This window comes from Corvus moneduloides, chromosome 9 (genome assembly GCF_009650955.1).
Source record: "Corvus moneduloides isolate bCorMon1 chromosome 9, bCorMon1.pri, whole genome shotgun sequence".
NCBI lineage: Eukaryota > Metazoa > Chordata > Aves > Passeriformes > Corvidae > Corvus > Corvus moneduloides.
Genome location: NC_045484.1, coordinates 21,479,191 through 21,500,195, shown reverse-complemented (window position 1 = coordinate 21,500,195; position 21,005 = coordinate 21,479,191). Strand labels below are relative to the sequence as shown.

At 51.8% G+C, this 21,005-nt stretch overlaps 1 protein-coding gene across 6 annotated transcripts; it reads left to right on the top strand.

Annotated features, from left to right (window-relative positions):
• Positions 1-6,375: 6,375 nt before the first annotated feature.
• ELOVL1 (ELOVL fatty acid elongase 1) lies at positions 6,376-20,413 on the top strand. Of its 6 annotated transcripts, none has more exons than XM_032118046.1 (8): positions 6,376-6,448; positions 16,627-16,688; positions 17,128-17,318; positions 17,481-17,561; positions 17,764-17,820; positions 18,155-18,260; positions 18,408-18,544; positions 18,956-20,413. In XM_032118046.1, exons 2-8 carry the CDS (start codon positions 16,643-16,645, stop codon positions 19,208-19,210), a joined length of 873 nt encoding a protein of 290 aa, XP_031973937.1. In that variant the 5' UTR covers positions 6,376-6,448; positions 16,627-16,642; the 3' UTR covers positions 19,211-20,413. The 6 variants fall into 6 exon arrangements, with proteins under 6 accessions (XP_031973937.1, XP_031973939.1, XP_031973941.1 ...); XM_032118048.1 differs by lacking the exon at positions 6,376-6,448 and adding an exon at positions 6,582-6,769; XM_032118050.1 differs by lacking the exon at positions 6,376-6,448 and adding an exon at positions 7,513-7,536.
• Positions 20,414-21,005: the final 592 nt, after the last annotated feature.

Below are 21,005 nucleotides of genomic sequence, written 5' to 3'. Positions count from 1 at the left end.
CAGGGGATGTTTACATGGAGTTTATTTTTGGTACTGATGCAGTACTGAAGTCGGGGTCCTGCTGTGTGATATGAGAGAGACAGCTCTTGTCTCCTGCTCGGCTGCAGCAGCGTGGCAGCAGTTCAAATCACTGCCCTAAGAGCTCACGGCAGTAGCTAATACAGGAATGGTTTGCATCCCCCTGAGAAAGACGTTCTGCGTAAGTGGGGCTGGGGAGCCAATTTTGGCTGTTTTGTTTTTGTACATTTAGGTTCTCATGGGCATCATAGCAGTAGAAACAGTGTCAGTCATCATCATCATCATCATTGTCATCACAGCACAGCCTGTTTTGCTCCAGTCAGCAGAACAATGCATCAGGTTGTGACTTGGTTGCATGGAGCTGTGCGGAAGCTGCCACGTGTGCAGCCCCTGCTGCAGAGCATGGGCTGGGCAGGGAGCTGGGCAGCGCTGGGGCTGCAGGCAGGAGGAGCCAGGCAGCAGGACCTGCAGCCCTGGGCTGCTGAAGACCCCCTGCAGCTGCTGAGGAAGCAGTGACTCACAGAAAGCTTCTGTGGTTACATCCACCATTGCTCTTAAATGTTGGTATTCACTCACACAGGGAGTAAAAGCAATAAGAAATTATAACAGTGTTCCAACCCACATTTTGAGCAGGCAGCTCCCTCTCCTTTGCCTCTTTGTCTTGCGCTCTCTGCTGTGTCTTGCTGGAGCTCGGGTGCAAGATGCTTGTCCGCACACACGCATCCAGGGAGGCCATCAACAACACTGTTTGCAGCCCCTCACCATGGCAGCTGCCCAGCTGCTGCTCTCCCCTTCTCCTGTGCCCCTTAGACCTGCCAGGCAGGTGCAGGAGGCCATGGCAGGCCTGCCACAAAATTCTCTTATCCCTCAATTTCCTTTTTCTCCCTACCCACCATGGGTCTCAGGGCACGTACTTGTGCTGCTGACTGTGCCAGTGGACAACCTCAGAAGCAGAGAAGATGCCAGGCAGGCCAGGGAGGACATCATCCCCTGCCAACCCACAATCCCAGACAGGCAGGCAAAGCCCAGCCCTGGCTGGAGCTAAACACAGCCTCATTTAATGGCAAAACAATTCCTCTTTGTGCAGCCTGTTCTCCCAGAACAATCCTCTGCTCTGACAATATCCTTTCTATGGCTTAGTCCCTGCGCAGTGACCAGCAGCGTGCTCGGCCTGACGCCTGGCAGCTCACACCCCGCTGCCCCATGGCCAAGGTACAGCACCTGGGACCCCTGCCCTGGGCAGCCTCTGCTGTCGACCCAGTGGCCGCTTCAGGTCAAGGCAAAGTCTTCCCAGGAAAGTTCCCAGCACAGCCTGGAGCACTTGGGAAGGTTTTTTCTTCTACCTTTGCTCACTTCATTGAGCTGCTTGGCACTGCTGTTCCACAAGTTAGGAGGACAGCCCTGGGACACAGTTGTGGAGCGTGACATGTGGATGTCAAGTCACCAAATCTGACTGTAATCCCAACTGCCTGAGTGAAGAAGTCACCCAGTTTTGCCAAGCTGCTCTCAGGCTCCAGGCAGTCTGGGACAGGTTACCAGATGTGATCAACTCCTGTGGGCTTTAAATCACAGAGATAAAATGAAATTACTTCATGTGGAAAGGGATCTCTGGAGATGAACAGGACCAGGGCTTTCTCATCACCTGCATTTTCTCTCTTCAGGAGCATGTGCCCATGAGACAGCCTTGAAAGCTCCCTGAGAAGGGGCAATTTTCAGGTCCCTACAAGAGACAGAGCTCCCAGAGCTCCTGTGGTCTTCTGCCAAGGTGTGTTGCATGTGGGCAGTCACCAATACTCGTACAGTAACCAAGGACTCCTGTTGAGCTGCGTGTGCTGAAACCTTCAGACCTCCTGACCCTTTCCAGCCTCCTGCCAGTCCACTCTGGGCCTTCAGGTGGCCCTGCCATGCCTGCTGCCATGCAGAGACACTGAAGAATGTGCTTCTGCAGGTATTTAGTATCCTCAGACACCTTGCTGTGGCTATGGCTCTGCTTCTTTCCTGCCCTCCACCCCATGATTGGGTGGATTTGAGAAAAGCACCATTATTCTGTAAGGTTATTCTATCGGCCACAGGAACAAATAAGGATGCTTTAACAGGTCTAGAGTGAGCATGTCTGTGGAGGACCCAGGGTGTCCTGTATTGCTGGGATGATGCTGCCAGCCCGTGCAGGTTGGTGTCAGGGCTCACGCTGGAGAGGCTGCTGTGCAGCCGATGAAGAATTCTTGTCCCAGCAGGAGACAACAGTCATGTGTGCTGCCCACCCCGACTGGCAGGCAAAGTACAGCAATTAAACACGCCGGGGTGAAAGTCTGCTGTCAAAGCTCCGGTGCACCACCACACTGCTGGCAAGCTTCTGGGTGATGCTTCCACCTCCCCTTTCACCTCATGGAATGCCTTTTTCCAGGTGATGTTTTAATGTAAGACTACAGTGTCGTATTACAACAGGGGTTTCAGCGGGGTCATTTCATGCCTGCTGGCTACAGAAATGTTGTGTGTTGTTTGCTGGTAGCTTGAAGGGCTTATAAGGACCTTGAATTCCAGGAATGAAGCATTTCTTTTGGCTTAAGGGGAGAGGGGAACAGTGATGGGGTAATTGGCCTTTACTGACACTACAATGTAATCAGCAGAAATAACACACAAAATTTTGCACAAGGTGAGTCACTTAGTCTTGATATCAGCTGTGGAAGGAGGCAACACATCCGCCTGAGCAACATACACCTAGGCATGGCCTACCTGGCCTCCTCCAGTTATTGAAATTGCAAAGTGACAGGATGGCATTTAATGGACCTTCAGGTGCCGAATAATGTAATCTCTCACCACTTTTAGTGGTTATGAAAGCTTTTTTTGATTCTCTCAGTATAGACAGAGGTGTTGAAGGAGCATTTCTTGGATGTTTTGCGATTGCAAGCATAAGCAACTTATAATTTTTTTTCCCATGGAGCCACAGAGAAGGTGTACAGCAATAATTTGTGGTTGATAGTGCTTCAGAGTCCACTCTCAGGGAAAGGGAGAAGGGTAAAACAACATTAGAGAGCCGATTTACATTCAGTGTTTTTATCAGATCACATGCAAAATCGTTGGTTTTTCAGAAGTAAAAAGAAAAGGATGGAAGGATCTGTAAATCATCTTTTCACTCCCCAAGTCTAATAAGATGTGTAAATTTACCAACTATGTGTGTCAAATACATTACTGAAAAATTACAGGGCCAATTGTGCATGTGTTTAATTTCACTGAATTCACTTGAAGTTTTTATTTTCTTTTAGATTTTTCAAGTTGAATAATGTTGATGTTTTTCCCAAATGAAACTCTCACTATTTAATTGATCAGTATTTAAAAAAAAAATAAATTCATAGTTATAAATTCACTGAATAAGAGAAAATAAATTTACTATATAAACCAGGTATCATCCAAAAGATATTTTAGTTCCCCAGAACACAAGGATTTTGAGAGTTTCTAAATTCTCTGAAAAATGAGAAACTTGACACCTGAAGAGATTGAAACCTCCCTTTTCCCACCCAGCTGCATGGTGAGCCTAAGCCAATCTTCAAGACTGGCAAAGAAAAGGTGCAACACTGCACCAGCATCTCTCATTACATGCAGAAGAAATTCTCATTACTAATCCCTGAGGTCATAACCTCTCAATGAGCTTCATTCCTTTTCCATTGCTTAGTTCTTACAGACCTTCCCATCTGATAGTCTGGTCATCATCCGCACTGAGGATGGCTTCAGTATTTGTGCCTTCAGCCAGTTACATTAGCCCAGGTCTGCTTTCTGCACCAGGGCAGAGTGATGAGGAGAAAGAGAAGTGCACTTGGCTCTGCAAGGAGCAAGGAGAAAGCAGAAGACAAGGACCAGTGGAGGGAACAGTGAAAAGGAGGAATGTGGAGACTCCCACCCACCTCCATCTCATCTGATCCCTATGTTAAGGACCAGCAAGACCCTCACGAAAGCTAAAGTGGAAATGGTGTGTTCTCCAGGATAAGAAATGGAGGAAGGAGCTTAAACTGTTCCAAACTGGAGCCTGGTGCAGCCCAGGGTGCTGGGACCAAACACACAACAGCTAGGTTGTTTCCTGAACTGCAGGTGAAGAGTTAATGACCTGTAGGGCTTTGCCAGCTGCAGGAGTGGCTAGTGCAGGCAGGACACCCTCCTGCAGGCACGTGACGGGATCATCTCTGGTCTGGTGATCCAGACTGCAGTCAGGGTGACATGCTTGGCTGGCTGCAAACAGCTTCTCTCTCCCAGATTTCAGGTCAGATGGGCAGGATTCAAGATGGAAGCAGAGGATTACCCATCCATAAGAGATTCTCTCCCAAGACACTTTGGGAAGATCAGGCTGTACACAACAGGTCACATCACTTGTCTCCCTCACCTCTCTCGTTTTTGAGGGGTTTTCTTTACTATGTGTTCTTGTGCTACCCTGCTTTCAAAGAGGCTGGAAGGCAGAAACCCGGATCCACAACAAGTAGCAGATTAGTCAAGTTCTTGCTGGAGGCCTGTCCCTGAGGGTTAGGAGGGGACCCCACATCACCCTCTCGGACAGCATGGCACCGGATCCACTTGCCTGCAGCCAGGGTGCTCCTGCAGACCAAGGTCCTCCAGCTTCAGCTGGAGCTCCTGCCCAGGCTGCTGCAGCACTGGGAATGTTGTGGGAAGGGTGAATGCCAAGGAACTGCAGGCACTTGCTGAGCATGAGAGGTAGACAAAGGCCAACATGCAGACAAAGGGAACCCACCAAAGCTGGTGAGTGTGAAAAGAAGAACAAACGGAGGAGAGATAAAATAGTAAAATCTATTCAGTGTGTTGGAGAATTAAGGAGAGAAGCAGAAGATGCAGTAGAAAGGAAAAACTAATGAGCAAATAACCACACAGAAATAATGATGGAGGCGGCAGACACAAGAGGGAAATAGAGTACGGGACCAAGAGAGGAGAAATAAATTGCATTCAGAGCAGAAGAAAATACAGTGACCTGGAAATTAATTCCAATAGCAGGAAGAGGCTGGGCTGTGCAATTTGGGGCCCATTGTTAGAGCCTGACAAGCCTGCCAGCAAGGGTGGATCCAGAAGAGAGAAGGAATGCTTGGAGAAAGCTATGAGATGCAGGATACAAGGTAGAAAAGAATCCAGTACTAGGGAGTGTGAAGGAATGCACTGATGATCTCTAATTTCATGACAAACTACACAGCAAGGTTTCCACTGAATTGGACCGCAAAACAACTAAAAATAGAGTAATGGTGCAAAAGAAAAGGAGGACAAAAGACAAAAAAATGTAAAGAGTAACAAACAAGGCTGATGCCTATACTTAAAAAGGGAGAAAAAATGATCCAGACTGCTTCAGCTCTGCCAGTCTGGTGTTAACAGTATCCAATTAAAGAGTAACACAGCACACAGGCAGGAGATGGAGGATAAAATAAAGTTTTTTTATGTCGACTAACTTGATAGTTAAAAAACCCCCTTTCTATAAAGCTATAGGCCCTGCGTGGACTCCAGGGAAGCAGCCCTGAGCTTTGGGACCAATTAGGAACCTCGGTAGATGTTGGGGCAGAAAAAAGCACAGGAATTTTACGTGGGAAGGAGTGGTTAAGGTCAAGATGAAAGTAAAGCCTAAGGAAAGGGAGCATATCAGGACACAAAGAAGGTTACTACTAAGGTACTTTGTGGATATTTTTATAAATTGATTTCCTTAAGGACTGGCGCAAATATTAGTGTTTAGTCTTCCCTGTAATGGCTGAGAGGGAGGTGATTGCAGCCTACAAATACACTGTAGCATGAACACCAAGGCAGCAGCTGGGTGAGATAAATTACAACGTTGGCACAGGAACAAATGTTTATTAACCAGCCATGCATCAAATTAAGCTGGAAACGAGAAGTTTCCTAACAATTAGAATAATGAGTTCTGAAAACGCCTTCAGACCAGACGAGCACGAGTCAAGTCCCGGCCGCTTTTTAGGATGCAGATTGGCATGGCCGTGAAGGCGCCACAGGATGGAAACACTCTAGAAACTGCATACGGTCAGAGTAGGCGTCTCTGGGTTCTGTCCTGTGTCTCCGAAAGCTCGCGGTGCCTGTTGTTGTATCTCTGGGAGTAAACAAGCCTATGAGCCGCCGATTTATGGACTTGTACGGGTCTCCCTCATGCCGTCACCACCGCCCTCGAGCCACCCCTCCGCACCGCACTCTGACCCTGCCCCAGCCCGCATCCTTTTCCCAGCCATTTTCCATCTTCCCCTCACGCCGCTCGGCCCCGAGCCCGCCCGGCTCCCGGCGCGGCCACGGAACGGGCGGGACGCGGCGGGAGCGCCGATTGGCCCCGGCTCTGCAGGGGGCGGAGCGATGCCATTTCGGCCAATCGGCACAGGAAAGGGGGGCGGGGCTTCCCCTTTAATGGCGGGGGCGGCCGTGGTGGCGGCAGAACGGGGTGCGGCTGGTGGTAAGTGCGGGTGGCCGTGGGCACGTAGGGTGCGGGGCCCGTTCTTGCCTGGAGAGGGTGGGCTGGGGATGCCTGGCCTGTCCCAGCTGTCCTTTGGGATGTTTGGGTGGGGGTATCCGAGGTTAGCGGTAGGTCGAGGCTGGTTGTTGGGATGTGCTGAGGGGGCTTTAAGAAGGTGATCGCAGAGCACGAGGGTTGTGGGGAGGCCTCAGCAGGGTTCAGCTGCTTTGGTGGCCTAAACTTTGCTGCCAGGAACAGCGGATCCTGCGCTAGGGAAGCCATGTGCTGGCTTGGCACCTGTTAACCAGCCTTCAGGAGGAGGTTCGTGTATGTATGTCCATGTTCCCGTCACCTGGGATGGTCAGGGGAGGAGGTGTGCGGTGTCCCCTCACCACAGGGGTGGAGGGGCGCGTCGGGGGAGGCCGTGGCCTGATGGGTGGGATGGGTGTTGTGATATTGTGACGTGCCCTTGGCGGGTGATCACGCTGGGTGCGGCTGTAAAGGTTGTCACCCCCCGGAAAGGGGGGTACCCGCAGTACAGTGTGGCAAGTCTACCGGTGTGCAAACCTGCCCGTGTCAGACGGAGGGACACAAGTGGAGTCCGAGTTGAGTTGTTGAAGTGGCTTGTTTTTCTAAAAACCAGCAGGGTCCTGATTGTGTGAGGAGCTGCAGTGCTCCTTGGCTCACAACCTGGTGCCACTGCCCCAGCGCACCCTCTCTGGTACCAGGGAAGGGTGCAATTCCCTTCCCGCAGTCGGGTGCTCTCCTTCGGGGCAGAGCCGCCCCTCTGTGCGAGGCTGGGATGCTTTCCCGGCCGGCCGGGGGGAAGGACTGTCCCTCCGCTCTGTGTGCCGTGGCGCAAACACCCGCCTCCGCCCCGGCAGGTCCCTGCCAGAGGCCTCGCTGGGTCCCGGCCGTGACGGGGCTGCCTCCCCACTGCTGGCCGGTGTCCCCAGCCCAGGGCTCCTCAGCTCAGGGACCGGTGGCTGCGCAGCCTCAGAGACGGGATGGGCATCGCCCTGTTGGCGTTTTGGCGGGACTGTCCCAGCTCCACAGGCAGCGGAGCAGCGCCGCGGGCTCGCTGAAAGGTGGCTGAACCCCCACACATCGCGGCGGCGGCTCGAGGCCTCTCTGGGCCCGCTGCGGCCCTTCCCAGCCGCTCAGGCCCCGCTGCGCCGCGGCCCCGCTTCCGGGCCCGGCCGCGCCACACCCGAGCCGGGCCGGGAGCCGCCCGGGCGGAGGGACCCGGCGCTCCCTCCGGCGGCAGCGGGGCCGGGGCCTGTGCCAGAGGGACTCGTGGGGGTGGCAGCAAGGCTGAGCGAGGCGCTGCCCGGCTCCTGCCGTGGGCACCGGGCTGAGAGCTGCGAATACGCTGAGCAGCCGAGGGCTGTGGTCTGCTGGGGCTTCTCTGCAGCGGGGAGAGAGCAGCCCCCGGCGGCCGGGAAGCTTTCTTCTACCCAGCTCTCGGCATCAATATAGCCATTGAGATGGCTCTTCCCTCCTCCTGCGGGCAGGGTGGCAGTACCAGGCCTCCCCCGCTGCTGCGACACAATGTCAGCTTTGAGTGCCGGCTCGTGTAGGTGCTTGGCCTCTCGCTGGCCCTCTCTCTGGAACGCGGTGGCAGGAGGAGGAGGAGGAGGTCGTCACTGTCACCCCCTTGGTGGCAGCAGTCGCCTGGCTTCGGGCTCACCTGGCACTGGTGTGGTCGTGCACAGGGGTCTGTGCTTCCTGGGCCACGGCGGGCTCAATAACCACTGGCAGTACAGAGCTTGGTCGGTAGATCGCTTTACGTGGGCCAGTTCCTCTGTTGTAACGAAGGGGCAGTTGGGAAAGCTACTTGTTTTTTACGTTGTAACAGACTAAATGAGACAGCATAAATAGGCATTGCAACAAGAGGGGAGGCTTTGGGGGTGGCAATCTATGCCTCAGTGCCTGCTGCCTGCAGGGGGGCTGTCGGGTGCTTTCCCTGTGACTGATCGTATTGGTTCTGAAGCCCTAAAGGCAGGGAGAAGGTGGTGAATACCCCTTGCTATGCTCAGTGGGCAGCATGGGATAACACTGGGTGCTTTACTGACTAGTGCATTTCCTGAGAGCATCTCTTCCCCTCTTGGAAGCAGTGCATCCATCCTGCTGTGCTGTCCCAAGTTGACCACCTTTTCTTCTACCAGAATGCAGCCAGGGCAGATTCCTAGCTGGATGGAGCTGACCTTCCCACCAGACCTGCTGGGCAGCTTCTTGAGTATAGTTTAGAGTCAAACAGCTGGCTGAGCCCTTGGGGCTTGACTGGGATTGCTGTGCCTTATCTCTTTCCTAGGAAGCCCCTCTAGCTTGTAGGTGTGAGCTGCTGCTTATGGCCTGTTCCTATGAGAAACAGGAAGATGCCAGCTGTTGCAGCATCTACTTGCTGCATCTTGCTGTGGCGATTAAGCTGTGCCACCCACACAGCCTGGGCTTCTGTAGTCCTGGCTTGTGCTGTACTCTTATTTTTGTTTCCTGAAAGTCTGTTGGGTGGGGGGGATTATGTGGTCCTTCAGGGCAGAAGTGTAATATGAGAGAAAGCACTGTTAAAACTGAAACTTGGGGAGTAAAAGCTTACTCTGACCTAGAGGTGTCTCATACCATGTGTTAGAGATAAAAATAAGGGAGCTTATTGAAGTTGCACGATGTCTCCTTTCTCTCCTGGTGGAGAAAACTTTGCATCCTGAGGAACCTTTGAAGCTGGTGTCAGAAGCAGGTACTTGGCTGGGCACTGTCCTTGAATGTTGCAGGTGAATGCTTTCCCCTTTTCTGCTGGGGGTTACAGCACAGTCAACACTCAGCCTGAGACACTTACAGGGGACACTGGGAGTGGTGCCTGTGATGGCCCAAGAGATGCTCTGTGTTTCTGTGCTTTTGTATTGGAGTGCTGGTAGCTGTCAGATGGTGGGAGTACTTCGGCTGGAAAGTCTGGTTCTTGCCAGTCAAACAGGTGAGGCAGCTTGGGCTCTTATAGGGAGGAGACTGTCCCCAGGAGCCAGGACTCTTCCCTGCAGGAGTTGTGGGGCTGCTATTGTTCAGAGATGACAAGTTGCAGCTGCCACAGCCTGTTCCCCACCATCAGGCCTGTTGTCTGCATTCTGAGCCTTTAGTGGCTTGAGGATGGCAGAGGTGGTAACTGGGTCTGATATTTCTTGATTTCCCTTAGTGTCTCATAGGGTTGATTCTTCCCTGTGGGATGGATCAGGGTGGTGGGCTGTTGTTGGCGGCAAGTTCTCCAGCTTTGTTGCAAGGAGAGCTCTTGCCCTGTGGATAAGATCAGCTAGCTTGCTCTCATAGTTTAAGATTTGCTCTGTACACACACAGATTTTGTAACTCGTGCTGCTTCTACTTAACCCTAAGAGGCTTTCCCTGTCTGTACAGGAGCAGCAGGAGAAGCAAGTGTGCTGACTTTGAGTGTCTATCTACACCTGTGTTGAGATAACCAGGCCTCATGCTTCACTATTTTTGTGCTTGGAAGGCTGTGAACCTGCTTAAAAGTGGTAACCATTAAGCCTCAGGCTTGTTGGGTTCTAGGTGCATATACTGTGCTACTGGAGTATGACATCTTCATACTGTCAGAACATCCTGCTCTCTTATTAGAAGATTGTGTGACTGCACTGCCTTCTTGGTCTGAAGGGTACAGGACCCAAAGCTGATGTCATGATAAGTTCCAGGTAGTGGCCCCTTGTCTTGTTGAGAAGTGGCTCTGAGTTCACACCTGGGCTTCTTGAATAGCCCAAATAAAGCTGTTGGAGGGAATTTGGGAGTCTTCCTTTCTGCCTCTTGCTTTGTAGACTTTTAATGTACATCTTGTTTTGATGTACCTGTCTAATGAATGCACAGGCCTGAATGGGGCAGAGCACACTAATCATTACTGTATCATGATTACAGCCAGTGCTGTGAGAACAGAGGTGAAGCCTTGTATTGAGGCATTTGCATAGTGATTAAAATCAGAGATGAGTGCTGTGGTACAGCCTGTCCCACCTCCAGATAGGGGTACACTGTTTCTTTGCTAGTTGGCTTTAGGAGGCTTGACCTGATTTTGGATGCAGGTGTTAGAAGTTGGCCTTGCTCAATCTAGCCTGGCCTGCCCTCTGTCACCTGCCTAGTTCTGTCCTTCCTGAGTGTGCTCTGTGCACTCTAAGAGGCTGCTGGGTGCCTTCACTTTGGAGAGGGAGCTCAGCCATCTCTACTTTCTCCCTTCACCTGGTGCTGTATGAGGGAGTGACACAGATCAGTATGGTTAGCTCAGACGGGAAATACCTTATTTTCCACTTTTGTACTTATCTCACTTTGTTTCTTTTCTTCCTTTGCTTCTTTACTCCTTTGTTCCTTGCTATGTCAGATTTTCTGCCTAATGTTGCCTTTTTTGTTTCTTTCTCTGACTGGTCTCACCTCTACTGGCACCAGTTCTCTGAATATGCAGCCACCAGCTTTGAATGTGATAAGGAGTAAACCTACTCTTAACAGCTTGGGGAGGTGCTGCCCCTGAAAAAAGTATGCTGTGCATATAAACCTCTTGCTGCAAGGTGTGCTCTTGTGGGACCTTGAGGTCTGATTACATGCCTTGATTTTTGTACAAGGTTACCAGTACCCTATTGCAATGGGTGTCCTCCTTCCCCTGAAAGCTTGTGACTGTCAGTCAGAGCTTTCTGCTAATCTGGGTGTCTCCTCTTGCTTTCTCTGCTTCCAGTGAGTATGGGAAGGGGAGAGCTTAATCTGTATGTAGGATGCTATCCAAAGGCCTCAGGGTTTTACAGCCACTTTGTGAGAGAGTGGTACGGTATTAACACACACTTGGTGAAGATGAGGAAACTGCTCAGCTTCAGGCAGGACACTTTCTGCCGCTTGGATCCAGCGTGCCAGGAGCATCACCCAGCTAGTGTGACTCCTACACTGGTTGCAATGGCAGCTCTTGCAAGAGCTGTTCCATATCATGACTTTGAGAGTTTGCATCCCTTCTGTGAACACAGACCTCCTGTACTGACTTCAGAATATGCTGATGTAGAACATACGGGACCAGGTTGTTGGCCGTGTCCTTTGACACTCAGCATGAAGCAGGTGAGCCAGAGGAAGTGACAAATGGATATGATTCAAATAGGAAAACTTATCTGGTGCTGCTAGCATAAAGTTTCCTGGCAGTCTTTGTAGTTATTTTGTGGACTGAGTTCTGGGACTGGTTGTTCTCAAACTCTAGTCAGTCTGCCTCAAGTCCTCAGAGCTAAGGTGTCAGGCTAGGAGGGCTGCTTTACTGCTCTGCCCTAATCTGTTGGTATGGCTTTCCGCACTTGAAACGTAGCTCTGGTTATTCTGCCAGACTTGTCTTCTGTGGCTGGTGAGCTGGTGACAGGTATGTCTTTAGATTGATTTCTTTTGAGAAAAAACATTACTTTAGAAGTATGTGGACAATGCTGTCTTGAGTCTTCAGTGAATGGTTGAAATTATTAGCAGTAATGCAAGTGTACTTGAATACAGCTCTCCTGTTGAGTGGCCTCTGCTGCATGTGTTTGAGCTGGTGTTATGAGATGCTGTGTGTGAAATAAGTGTATACTGCCTGGTTACAGACCTCTCTCCCTTTCACTGGGCACAAAGCAGCAGAGGAGATCCAAATGCAGTTTTCTGTGCTTCACTGTACACTTCAGTCTTCGAGTGATCCCACTGCAGAGTTGATAAAAAAACAGGGGTTTGCAGCTTATGGCTGGCAGGGCTCCTTCTCCCTCTTGTCTTGCTCTGACTGCCTTGCTGCTTGTGTGTTGTTTGGGGCAGATAAAATTTCATGTTCCTCATCTTGCTGTGCATAAGCTCAGGAAAGCTTCTGGAGCTGTGACTGGCAGCTCTTGGTGGTGATGTTTTGAGGTGCTTTATATGTGTAGTACACATCCCTTTCTGTGCCTCGTCTGGGGCCACCAGAGCATGGCTTGATCAGTTCCACTCTTCTGAAGGGAAATTAGTCCATGGGCACATGGGGCTGTGTGCAGGCCTTGCTGGACCCCACAGTGACTTTCTGGAACTCCAGGCAACTGGGCAGGTGCTATGGTGGGGAGCTGGAGGAGGGAGATGCCTCTTCCTGAGAGGTTGTGGAGCTCAAAGCTGCATCAGGCAGCAAGCCTTGATGCCAGCTTGTAGGTCGGGGATGTGAGTTGGTTTCACATCTGGCCAGCTGGTTATCTCCTGCCCTTTGAGGGCTGCTACTCCCTTGGAAGCACCCCAGGGGCTAGGCTGGCTTTAGCCAGTTCAGCAAGGGCAGTGTGCCAGCTCTCCCTGGGGTGGCAGCTCTGTGGCCACCTACCAGATGGTTTTGGTGTTGCCTTTAATTAAACTGGTGGGGAGATGAGGGTGTTTGCTTTTGCACTTATTACAGGACTGATTTCTGACCTGAATGCTGAGGAGTAGGAGTGCTGGATGTCTGGGGCAGAGTCTGTTGCTTGCAGATGGTTGTTGTGTGGGGAGATATGTGCTCTGCAAAGCTGTTAACAAAGCTACCTGGGCTGAGCTCTGGTCTCTGCCAGTGTCATGGTTCTGACAGTGCTGTGGTCGGACTGGGGCTGGTCATAAAAGGCCTTGCTGTTGCTGAAGTTGCACTAATTAGCTGTATAGCTTGCTGGAAATATGCAGTGTACACATTGCTTGGTGTAAGCAAGTATTTAATCCTTGGTGTTGGTTACTGGAGCAGATTGTGGCCTGATACTCTAGTTTGCAAAGAGTGGGAACTTTTTGTCTGACATGGGGAAGTGACTCCCTGTTGCTGAGAGATGGGAGATGTGTTGCAAGGTTTCCCTGTATCATGCAGGGCGTGTTTGGGCCCCTAGGGTTCCTGCTCATTTGGGACGCTTGGACGTGTTTGCTTGATTTCTCTTCAGCTGTTCAAGGCTCAGCTTTGGGTTCCTCATCTCCTTGCCTAAGAGGGTCAGGATTTAGGAGGAGTCAGAGGAAAGTAAGTGTCCCCCATGTGCAGAGAGGACAGATCCAACCATTGAGCTGTGAATGCCTACAGTGTGTGATGTGTGGTGTAGTGTGGAGTGCAGTAAGAGCAAGAGCAGATGCTTGTCTGGATGGTGAAACCCTCTCGAAGTGCAGAGGGATGTTGTGCACAGAGGAGGTGGCAGAGGGGAGTTCAGGTTCCTGGACACTTGCTGCTCTGTGCTGGAAAACCCCTGCCTACAGCATGGAGCAATCATGGTTTAGGCAGGCTGGTGCACTTCACACCCCCCTGCTTAGTGAAGGTAACACTTGGGCCTGCCCTGCAACTCCCACTTTGCCGCTCAACTGTCAACACCCCATGGCCAGTGGCTGCCCACTGGGGGACAGAGGAGGGCAAGACGTACCTGCATTGGCTGGCTGAGCAAGGCATACTTTGTCCACTTTGATGCAAGATGATGTAGCATACCAGTGTGGATGGATGCCAGGTCTTGCAAAGACCTGAAGATCTCAGGGATTTCCCTAGAGCTGTGGTTGCTCTGTTAGCTTAATTTAGCAGGATGTTGTTCTGCCTAGAGAAACTGTGGAAAATGTGTAAGTCCTTTCCATAAGGGCATGTAGCATAATTCTACTGTTTCTGCCCCAGGTGCTTGCCCAGAGCCTGTCTTCTGGACAAGTCCAATCCTTCTCAACTTCCTGTGGCATGTGTGGCTGTAGGAGTGTTGGAGGTGCTTCATAAAACAGCAGTAAGAGGTACCTGTTTCTGTTCATGCTGGTGGGGACTTCTGTGCTAGCCCTGGATTGAAATGGGCATCTCCCACTACTTGGGGGAATAGTTGTTATGGACCCCAAATTGTTTTGAGCTGGGGTCCTAGTTGGCCAGTGGTACTGGAGCCTTTGGCCCAGGGTTAGTAAAGTCATCCAAGGTGCCTGAGCTGAAGTGTTTTGCTGCAGTGAGATGTAGCTTTGAGTTCAAAGACAGCTGATACTCTTCTCATCCTAGCCTGCCCAAAACAGGCAAGTATTCGGCAGGATTTTTGTCTCTGCCCTGGACCTGTAGTAAGGCTGACTCATTCACCTTGATAAGATAAACACAGCTTGAATAGTCAGGTGCCTCTGCTGGGAACTGACTCTTGAGGGCTCCTCAATCTAGCAAATAAAGGTGTAGCTGGATGCAGTGGTTGAAAGCTGAAACTAGACAGGCAAGTTTGGAGCTTGCTCTTAGCCATTAAAGCAACATAAAGCTCAGCAGCTTTCTGGACTTGTACTTACTGCATTTCCCACAGCTGAGCCTTGAGTGGCTCTTAAGGATGCGATAGCTCCAGCTACACTTGTAGCTGGCCTTTGCTGTGTGTGCAGAGTGGATTATCTTGGCAGTGCCCAGAACCTTAAATATTACCTGTATCACGGTGACACTACAAGTGAGTATTACTTGCTATTAAACCCTTTGAAACCTTGGGTTGGGAGGGTGAACAGCTATATTGCTGCTGAGGTGCCCCTGATGTGTGGGGGGATCACTCCTAGGTGGGCTTTGTCCTATTGTTCCATCTGCCTCCAAGATGGCAAAAGGAACCACCTTCCATGCTTTCTGAAACACAGCAAAACTTCTTGGGCTTTGTGCATGGCTGTGCAGGCTGCTGTGGTGCCTCGTTTGGTGGAATGGGTGTTTTGGGGGATTGAGGTGAAGGAGGAGACCTCTTCCTGCCTGCTGGTCTTGCAGAGAAGTTAGGTGGCACTCCCCGGTCTGGAGGAATGCAGAGCGTATGATTGTACAGGCAGAGAGCCAGCACTGCTGCTGCACCAAACTGATTTGCAGGGAGCGGTGATCCAGAATGGTGTGTGGCAGGCCCCCCTGAAGATTACTGCCAGCAAAGCCTGGCATGGAGGTGCCTGGTAGCTCTGCACAGGAAGTGTCTGCTGCCATCCTGCCTGCAACAAAGATGACATTGAGTTCTTCCTCTTGCTGTGAAGCTAAAGGAGCAGTGCTGGTGTTGGCTGGTGAGGGCTTGAGGTGGCAGTGGCTGCTGAGTACTCAGGGACCTTACTGTGAAGAAGGGTACTCTGGCTTCAGCCTCCTGGCTGCTGGTCTGGAGGAGGCTGTGTGTTTGGTGGTGGTGGCAGCAATATACCTCCTGGGGAGACTGGACTGGGGACCCATTTCCCTGGGCTGTGTGTGGGCAGTGACTCCTCTGTACCTTTTTGCAGGGAAAGGGGTAGGTGGAATGTATGATAGCAGCTCTTGGGAATGCCTCCCTTGCAGGTGGATGAGTCAGGTGAGGCTGGGCCTGTGCTCTGCCTCCCTTCCTGCTGCTCTGGTGTCCTGTGGGCTGGGGAGAGGTTGAGGAGCACAAGGGGGATGGGTGAGGGTGTTTCAAACTTGCCTGAGAGCAAGAGCCTGGGCCCTTCCTGCTTTTCTGGAGAGCATCTGCCTGGATCACTGTCTGGTGTGTGTGTTCATAGTGAGGCTGAGCAAGTGTGGGGATTGCCAGTTCTTCTCCCTGCAGCCTTGTATTGTATGGCTTTCCCTTGTCTGGAAGGGGAGTGGAAATGCCATTGCCAAGCAGGATGCACCTGGCCTCTGAGGTACTAGGTTACGTGGTAGTAGTTTCTTGTCAGGAAGGTTTTGTGCAAGGATGTGAAACCAGGAACTTTGACACCAGAAACTGATGTTTGTTTCTGAACCTATGGATTTCCTTCCTCATGTAATGGGCCGGCCAGTGATGGTGTGCTGCTTCTGTGGTGGGAATCAGTTGGCAGGAGCCCAAAGATGATAATAAAGGCACTGTTCTGTGGAGATTGTGGGCTAGCTTTGCATCTCTTCACCAGGGTCAGATGGAGCAGTGTGCTGAATAGGTATGGGTGCCAAGGCTGGTGGCAATGTCATAATGCTTGAGCTTGTACAGCAGGAGCAAGATTAAGGGGCTGGAGATACAGTGCTGAGGTTGGAAGCTTCCATAGCTGGCGTGAAATATTGGGTTCTTGCCTTGGAAAGACTGCTGACATTGGATGATGGGGTTTCCAACAGAGTTGGGGGAACAGGGCCAGGCTCTGTGAGAGATGAGGAGGCCTGTGGCTCAACTGGAAAGTGGATGCTGGTGTATGATCAGCTGAGAGCAACACTGGCCAGATACATGACTGTTTCTCTGAAACTAGACTTGGAGTTTGCTGATCTGCAGGGCTATGCGCTGTAGGCAGCCCTCCTGGGCAAACAGCTACCTGATCTTCCCTGCCTCTTTCCACAGAGATACTGCCACCACCATGGAGGGGATTGTCACTATGTATCAGGACTTCATGAAGAAAGCAGGTGAGCGTTTGGCTCTGCCCAGCTATCAGACAGGGAGTACTACATGCTTTACTGCCAGAGGCACTGGGGGATGGTCTGGCATCCCTTAAGCATCCCTGGGTCTAACTGTGTCCTGTCTTTGCCCTTACACAGATGCAGCTCTGGGGTTTTTGTGCTGCCTGTTTATGAGGCTGTCTTATCTCAGTGCCTGTGCAAGTTGTTTTGGGGCACTTGTGCTCTCCTGGGCAGAAGATTTCCAGGCTGCCCTGCAGCATGGCTTCAGGCTATACTGTGCTGAGTCTAGCTGACTTCACCAGCCTCTGCTCCCAGACTGCTTTCTACTCGCACTCCTGTCCTAGAACAGGATTGCCGTGTCCTTGCCTCCACTGTGGCAGTAGCACTGCTGGCAGCAGGCTGGGGTGAGGATGCTAACTGCTCTGCACTGTGGCTCTTTCTGCAGACCCCCGCATCGCTGATTATCCACTGATGCAGTCCCCATTCCTTGTGATGGGCATCCTTCTGGGATATGTCTACTTTGTCCTATCCTTGGGTCCCCGGCTAATGGCCAACAGGAAGCCTTTAAACCTGAAGAAGTTCATGGTGCTATACAACTTCTTTCTGGTGGGACTCTCCCTTTACATAGTCTATGAGGTGAGTTGTTGGTAGCTCGGTCAGGCAGGTGTAAAGCAGCGTGTGCAAGCTGCGTGGGTGGTGGGGAGCCCTTTTTCTGGCTTGTTCCCTGCCCTTCTGTGCAGAGCTCGATGTGCAGTGGGTGATGTGTTGGGCCTCACCCTGATGATGCTCTTGTTGCAGTTCCTGATGGCAGGGTGGCTTACTGGGTATACCTGGCGATGTGACCCTGTGGACTTCTCACAGGACCCCAAGGCCCTCAGGGTGAGTCCTCATCCCTCTCGTGATAAGTGGGGATGGCCTTTAGTGCTTCTGTTTGGACAGCAGGGTCACAGCTCCTGCCTTTCCTGAGGCAGAGGATTTGCAGTCTCTGAGCCTTGGTTTCATGCTGGGTAACTGTATGAAGCCCTTTGGTCACTGGGCATGTTCAGGCTGAGGTCTCTAATGTTTACCTGTTCTGTTACAGATGGTCAGTGTTGCTTGGCTCTTTGTTTTCTCCAAGTTCATTGAACTGACAGACACGGTGAGTGAGTTACTGAGAAGGCCTTGTCGCCACTTGCTGGGTGGGGAGTTGAGGCCTAGTGTATTTGGGGTAGGTGCTTTTGCAGCCCTTCCAGTCTGACAGGGTGGTGCTTCTGTCTGGCATCACTGCGAAGGAGGCAACTCTGGAATATTGCTGAGGCCATTCTTGACATGCTACAGCTCTGGAAGCTGTGGGGTGACCTAATGTGTGATGACAGTGAGTGGGGAGGGAGGGAGGGAAGCATCACTGAGATCAGACATTGCATTAGTGGCCCACCCAGCTCTAGCTGCTCCCAGGGCTGCAGGTCCTTGATGCTGTTGGGCTTTCATTGCAGGTGATCTTTGTCCTGCGGAAGAAGAATGAACAGGTCACATTCCTGCACCTTTTTCACCACTCTGTTCTGCCATGGAGCTGGTGGTGGGGAGCAAAGTTTGGTCCAGGTAAGATGGCAACTGTCTGGGTGCACGGATTGGGTGGGGTTATCCCAGCATGCTTAGAAGGGGTTTTTGGCCCTGCTGGGCTCTTAGCAGCTCTGTGTAGTGCTGATTGCTGTGGAGTATTGGCTTAAGGAAAATCTATCTTAACAGGGGGAATGGGCTCATTCCATGCCATGATCAATTCCATGGTGCACGTGGTCATGTATTTCTACTATGGGCTCTCAGCAGCAGGACCTGCCTTTCAGAAGTACCTGTGGTGGAAGAAGCACATCACAGCCATCCAGCTGGTGAGTCTGTGTGGTGGGGCAGAACATGTGCCCAATGTGAAGGGCAGACCAGCCTTGTACCTTTGAAAGGTGCAGCCAGCAGTTGTAGCTGTCCCCTCTGTAGCATATTGCTCTGCATTTTTAGTAGCTCTGCCCCACTGTAGGCCTCTGATAGCCCTACCAGCCTGGTTGGGGTGTGGGTGCTGTTCAGCCTGCTGCCCGTGGGCTGCAGCTGTGTTGGGAGGGTGAGAGGCATATGCTGCCCTGAGACTTGTGCCTGCCTCTTCCAGCTGCTGCTGACTGCCTCACCATAAGGACCTCTGCTTCAGACTGGGAAAGGAGTCTAGGTGTTTCCTTTAAAAATAAGGTCTCTAGTGGGTTCCCTGATCCTGCTCCCATGAATAACTTGTTCTTACTCTGCCTTGCTCCCAGGCACAGTTTGTGATTGTCTCCGTCCACATCTCCCAGTATTACTTCATGCCCAACTGCCAGTACCAGTTCCCCATCTTCATTCACCTTATCTGGATTTATGGGACCATCTTCTTCATCCTCTTCTCCAACTTTTGGTACCAGTCCTACACCAAGGGCAAACGATTGCCCAGGGTGGCTCAACAAGCAGCCCAGCACAACGGTAGCAGCATCCATGAAAATGGCACTGTCACCAATGGCAAGGTCAAGGCCAACTAGAGGGTAAAGTGCTCCCAGAGCCAATGAGAGCCCCGGGGCAGAGGCAGCTGGGACCTGTCCCTCTGCTCCTGGGTGCCACTAGCCAAGTCAAGTGCCTACAGACTGTTGTACCCCTGTGCCCAGTCCTGCTGTCCCCTGTCTGCATGCTCAGCCCCTCTGCTCTGAGCAGCCATGGGCCACTTCTGCTCCTGGGAGGGCTTGTGCTGTTTCTCAGTGTTGCTGAGCAGAGAGGCAGCTGCCTGCATCACAGCTGTGGGGCTGCAGTCCCATTCCAGTGTTTCCAAAGGAACTTCCCCCAAGTGCCTACATCTGGCTCTTCTGCCTAGGGGCCATTTCCTTCTGAGTAGGACCAAAAGAAGAGACCGTGTCCTGTCCTGGTGCCCTCTCCTCTTCCCGGTCTCACAAGAGCCTTTGTGGATGAGCAGATTCATCCCTGGCTGCTTGCCACTGCCAGCTCATGTGTGACTGCTCCTGCTCTACGATGCCTTGTGCCACTTTGTTCCATGCCACAGTGCTGCATGTCCCTTCTGGTCCCTGTGTGCCCAGCTTGGGAGTCCTGCCCTGGCATATCTGTGCCCAGGTGTGTCTGTGGAGAATGTAGGGGCAGTACTTATGGGACTTAAGGGCCCAGACCTGCCCAGTACAGTACACATGCCCTGTGCCTAGTACATAGCAGGGGCTGTGACAGCCTGAAAGGCTTCCCCCACATGATAAGCCCAGGTTGCGTTGTTGTTCTTGTGCCTGGGCTTGGGTGCTCAGTGTGTGCTTAAGCCACACTTACCTGATCCTCTATGGCAGCTGGTGGCTTGCTCCAGCGTGGGGAGACCAAGCTCAGCCTAGTCTTGGACCACTTCCATTCCTGTAAATTCAAGACTTGAGCAATAAGTGCCCCTAGAATCAGCTCCTGGGCTCTCCTGCTTGGGACCAGCCCTGCTCTGGCCTAACCTGAGCACAGCGGAGGGCAATTTTAGTGTGCTCAGCTGTGGTGCAAGAGTGAGCACCTCTTGCCTCTGGCTGGGCCTGGGTGAAGATGTGCTCTGCTCTTCTGCAGTGCAGTGCAGCAGCTCTCCTGGCCTGGTGCCTGTCACCTGCTCTGGCTGTAACCAAAACATGCTGATGGCCTTGAGGATGAGGTGAAGGAGCCAGGCCCTGTCAGATTGGGCTGCTCTTCTATCACAAATAAACAAACAGAAGGAGAAATGGCTCTGTCCTCTTGTTTTCTTGGCTCAATGTAAGTAAAAGCTGTTCCAGGTGCTTGGTCCTACCCAGTGTGGTTGGAGGCAGGGCTTGAGAGAAGGAGCTGGTGTGGCAGGTTTGTGTGGGGGGAAGAGAGTGATAGTTGTGTGCTGATGAAGCAGATGGCAGATTGTTTCCAAGTGTTTTGGTAGAGCAGTGCTCAGGGCTGGATGTGTGTCAAGGCCTCCGTTGTGAAAGTGACTCCACCCTGTCAAAAAATGACTGGGGTGGAGCATGGGTGTGGGCTGGGCTCTGGGCCACCTGCCCAGGAGGAACTGCTGCTTTTCAGAAATCAGGGGATTTTGAGGTATGGCAGAGCAGGGAATAGAAACTCCTGAGTTGAGTGCTTGGGAAACAGCACTTTGCTGCTTACTGTATCTGCTGAAGCAAAAACTGCTGCCATCTATGAAGGCCCCTGCAGCGTGGATCTGTGCAGGATGTAGGTCAGGTTGGCCAGAACAAGGTTGATTTTATTGCTGCCTTGCTTTTGCTGCAGCAGTGCATATTTGCCTTATTTGTTATCTTTCCAGCTGTCTCATTCCGGTGTCCCTTCAGAGCT

Bases quoted from the DNA above. Each gene is read 5' to 3' on its own strand.
- ELOVL1 (XM_032118046.1), top strand. From the start codon at position 16,643: ATGGAGGGGATTGTCACTATGTATCAGGACTTCATGAAGAAAGCAG. The intron at 16,689-17,127 runs GTGAGCGTTTGG...CTCTTTCTGCAG, and splicing joins GGACTTCATGAAGAAAGCAG to ACCCCCGCATCGCTGATTAT. The intron at 17,562-17,763 runs GTGAGTCCTCAT...GTTCTGTTACAG, and splicing joins AGGACCCCAAGGCCCTCAGG to ATGGTCAGTGTTGCTTGGCT.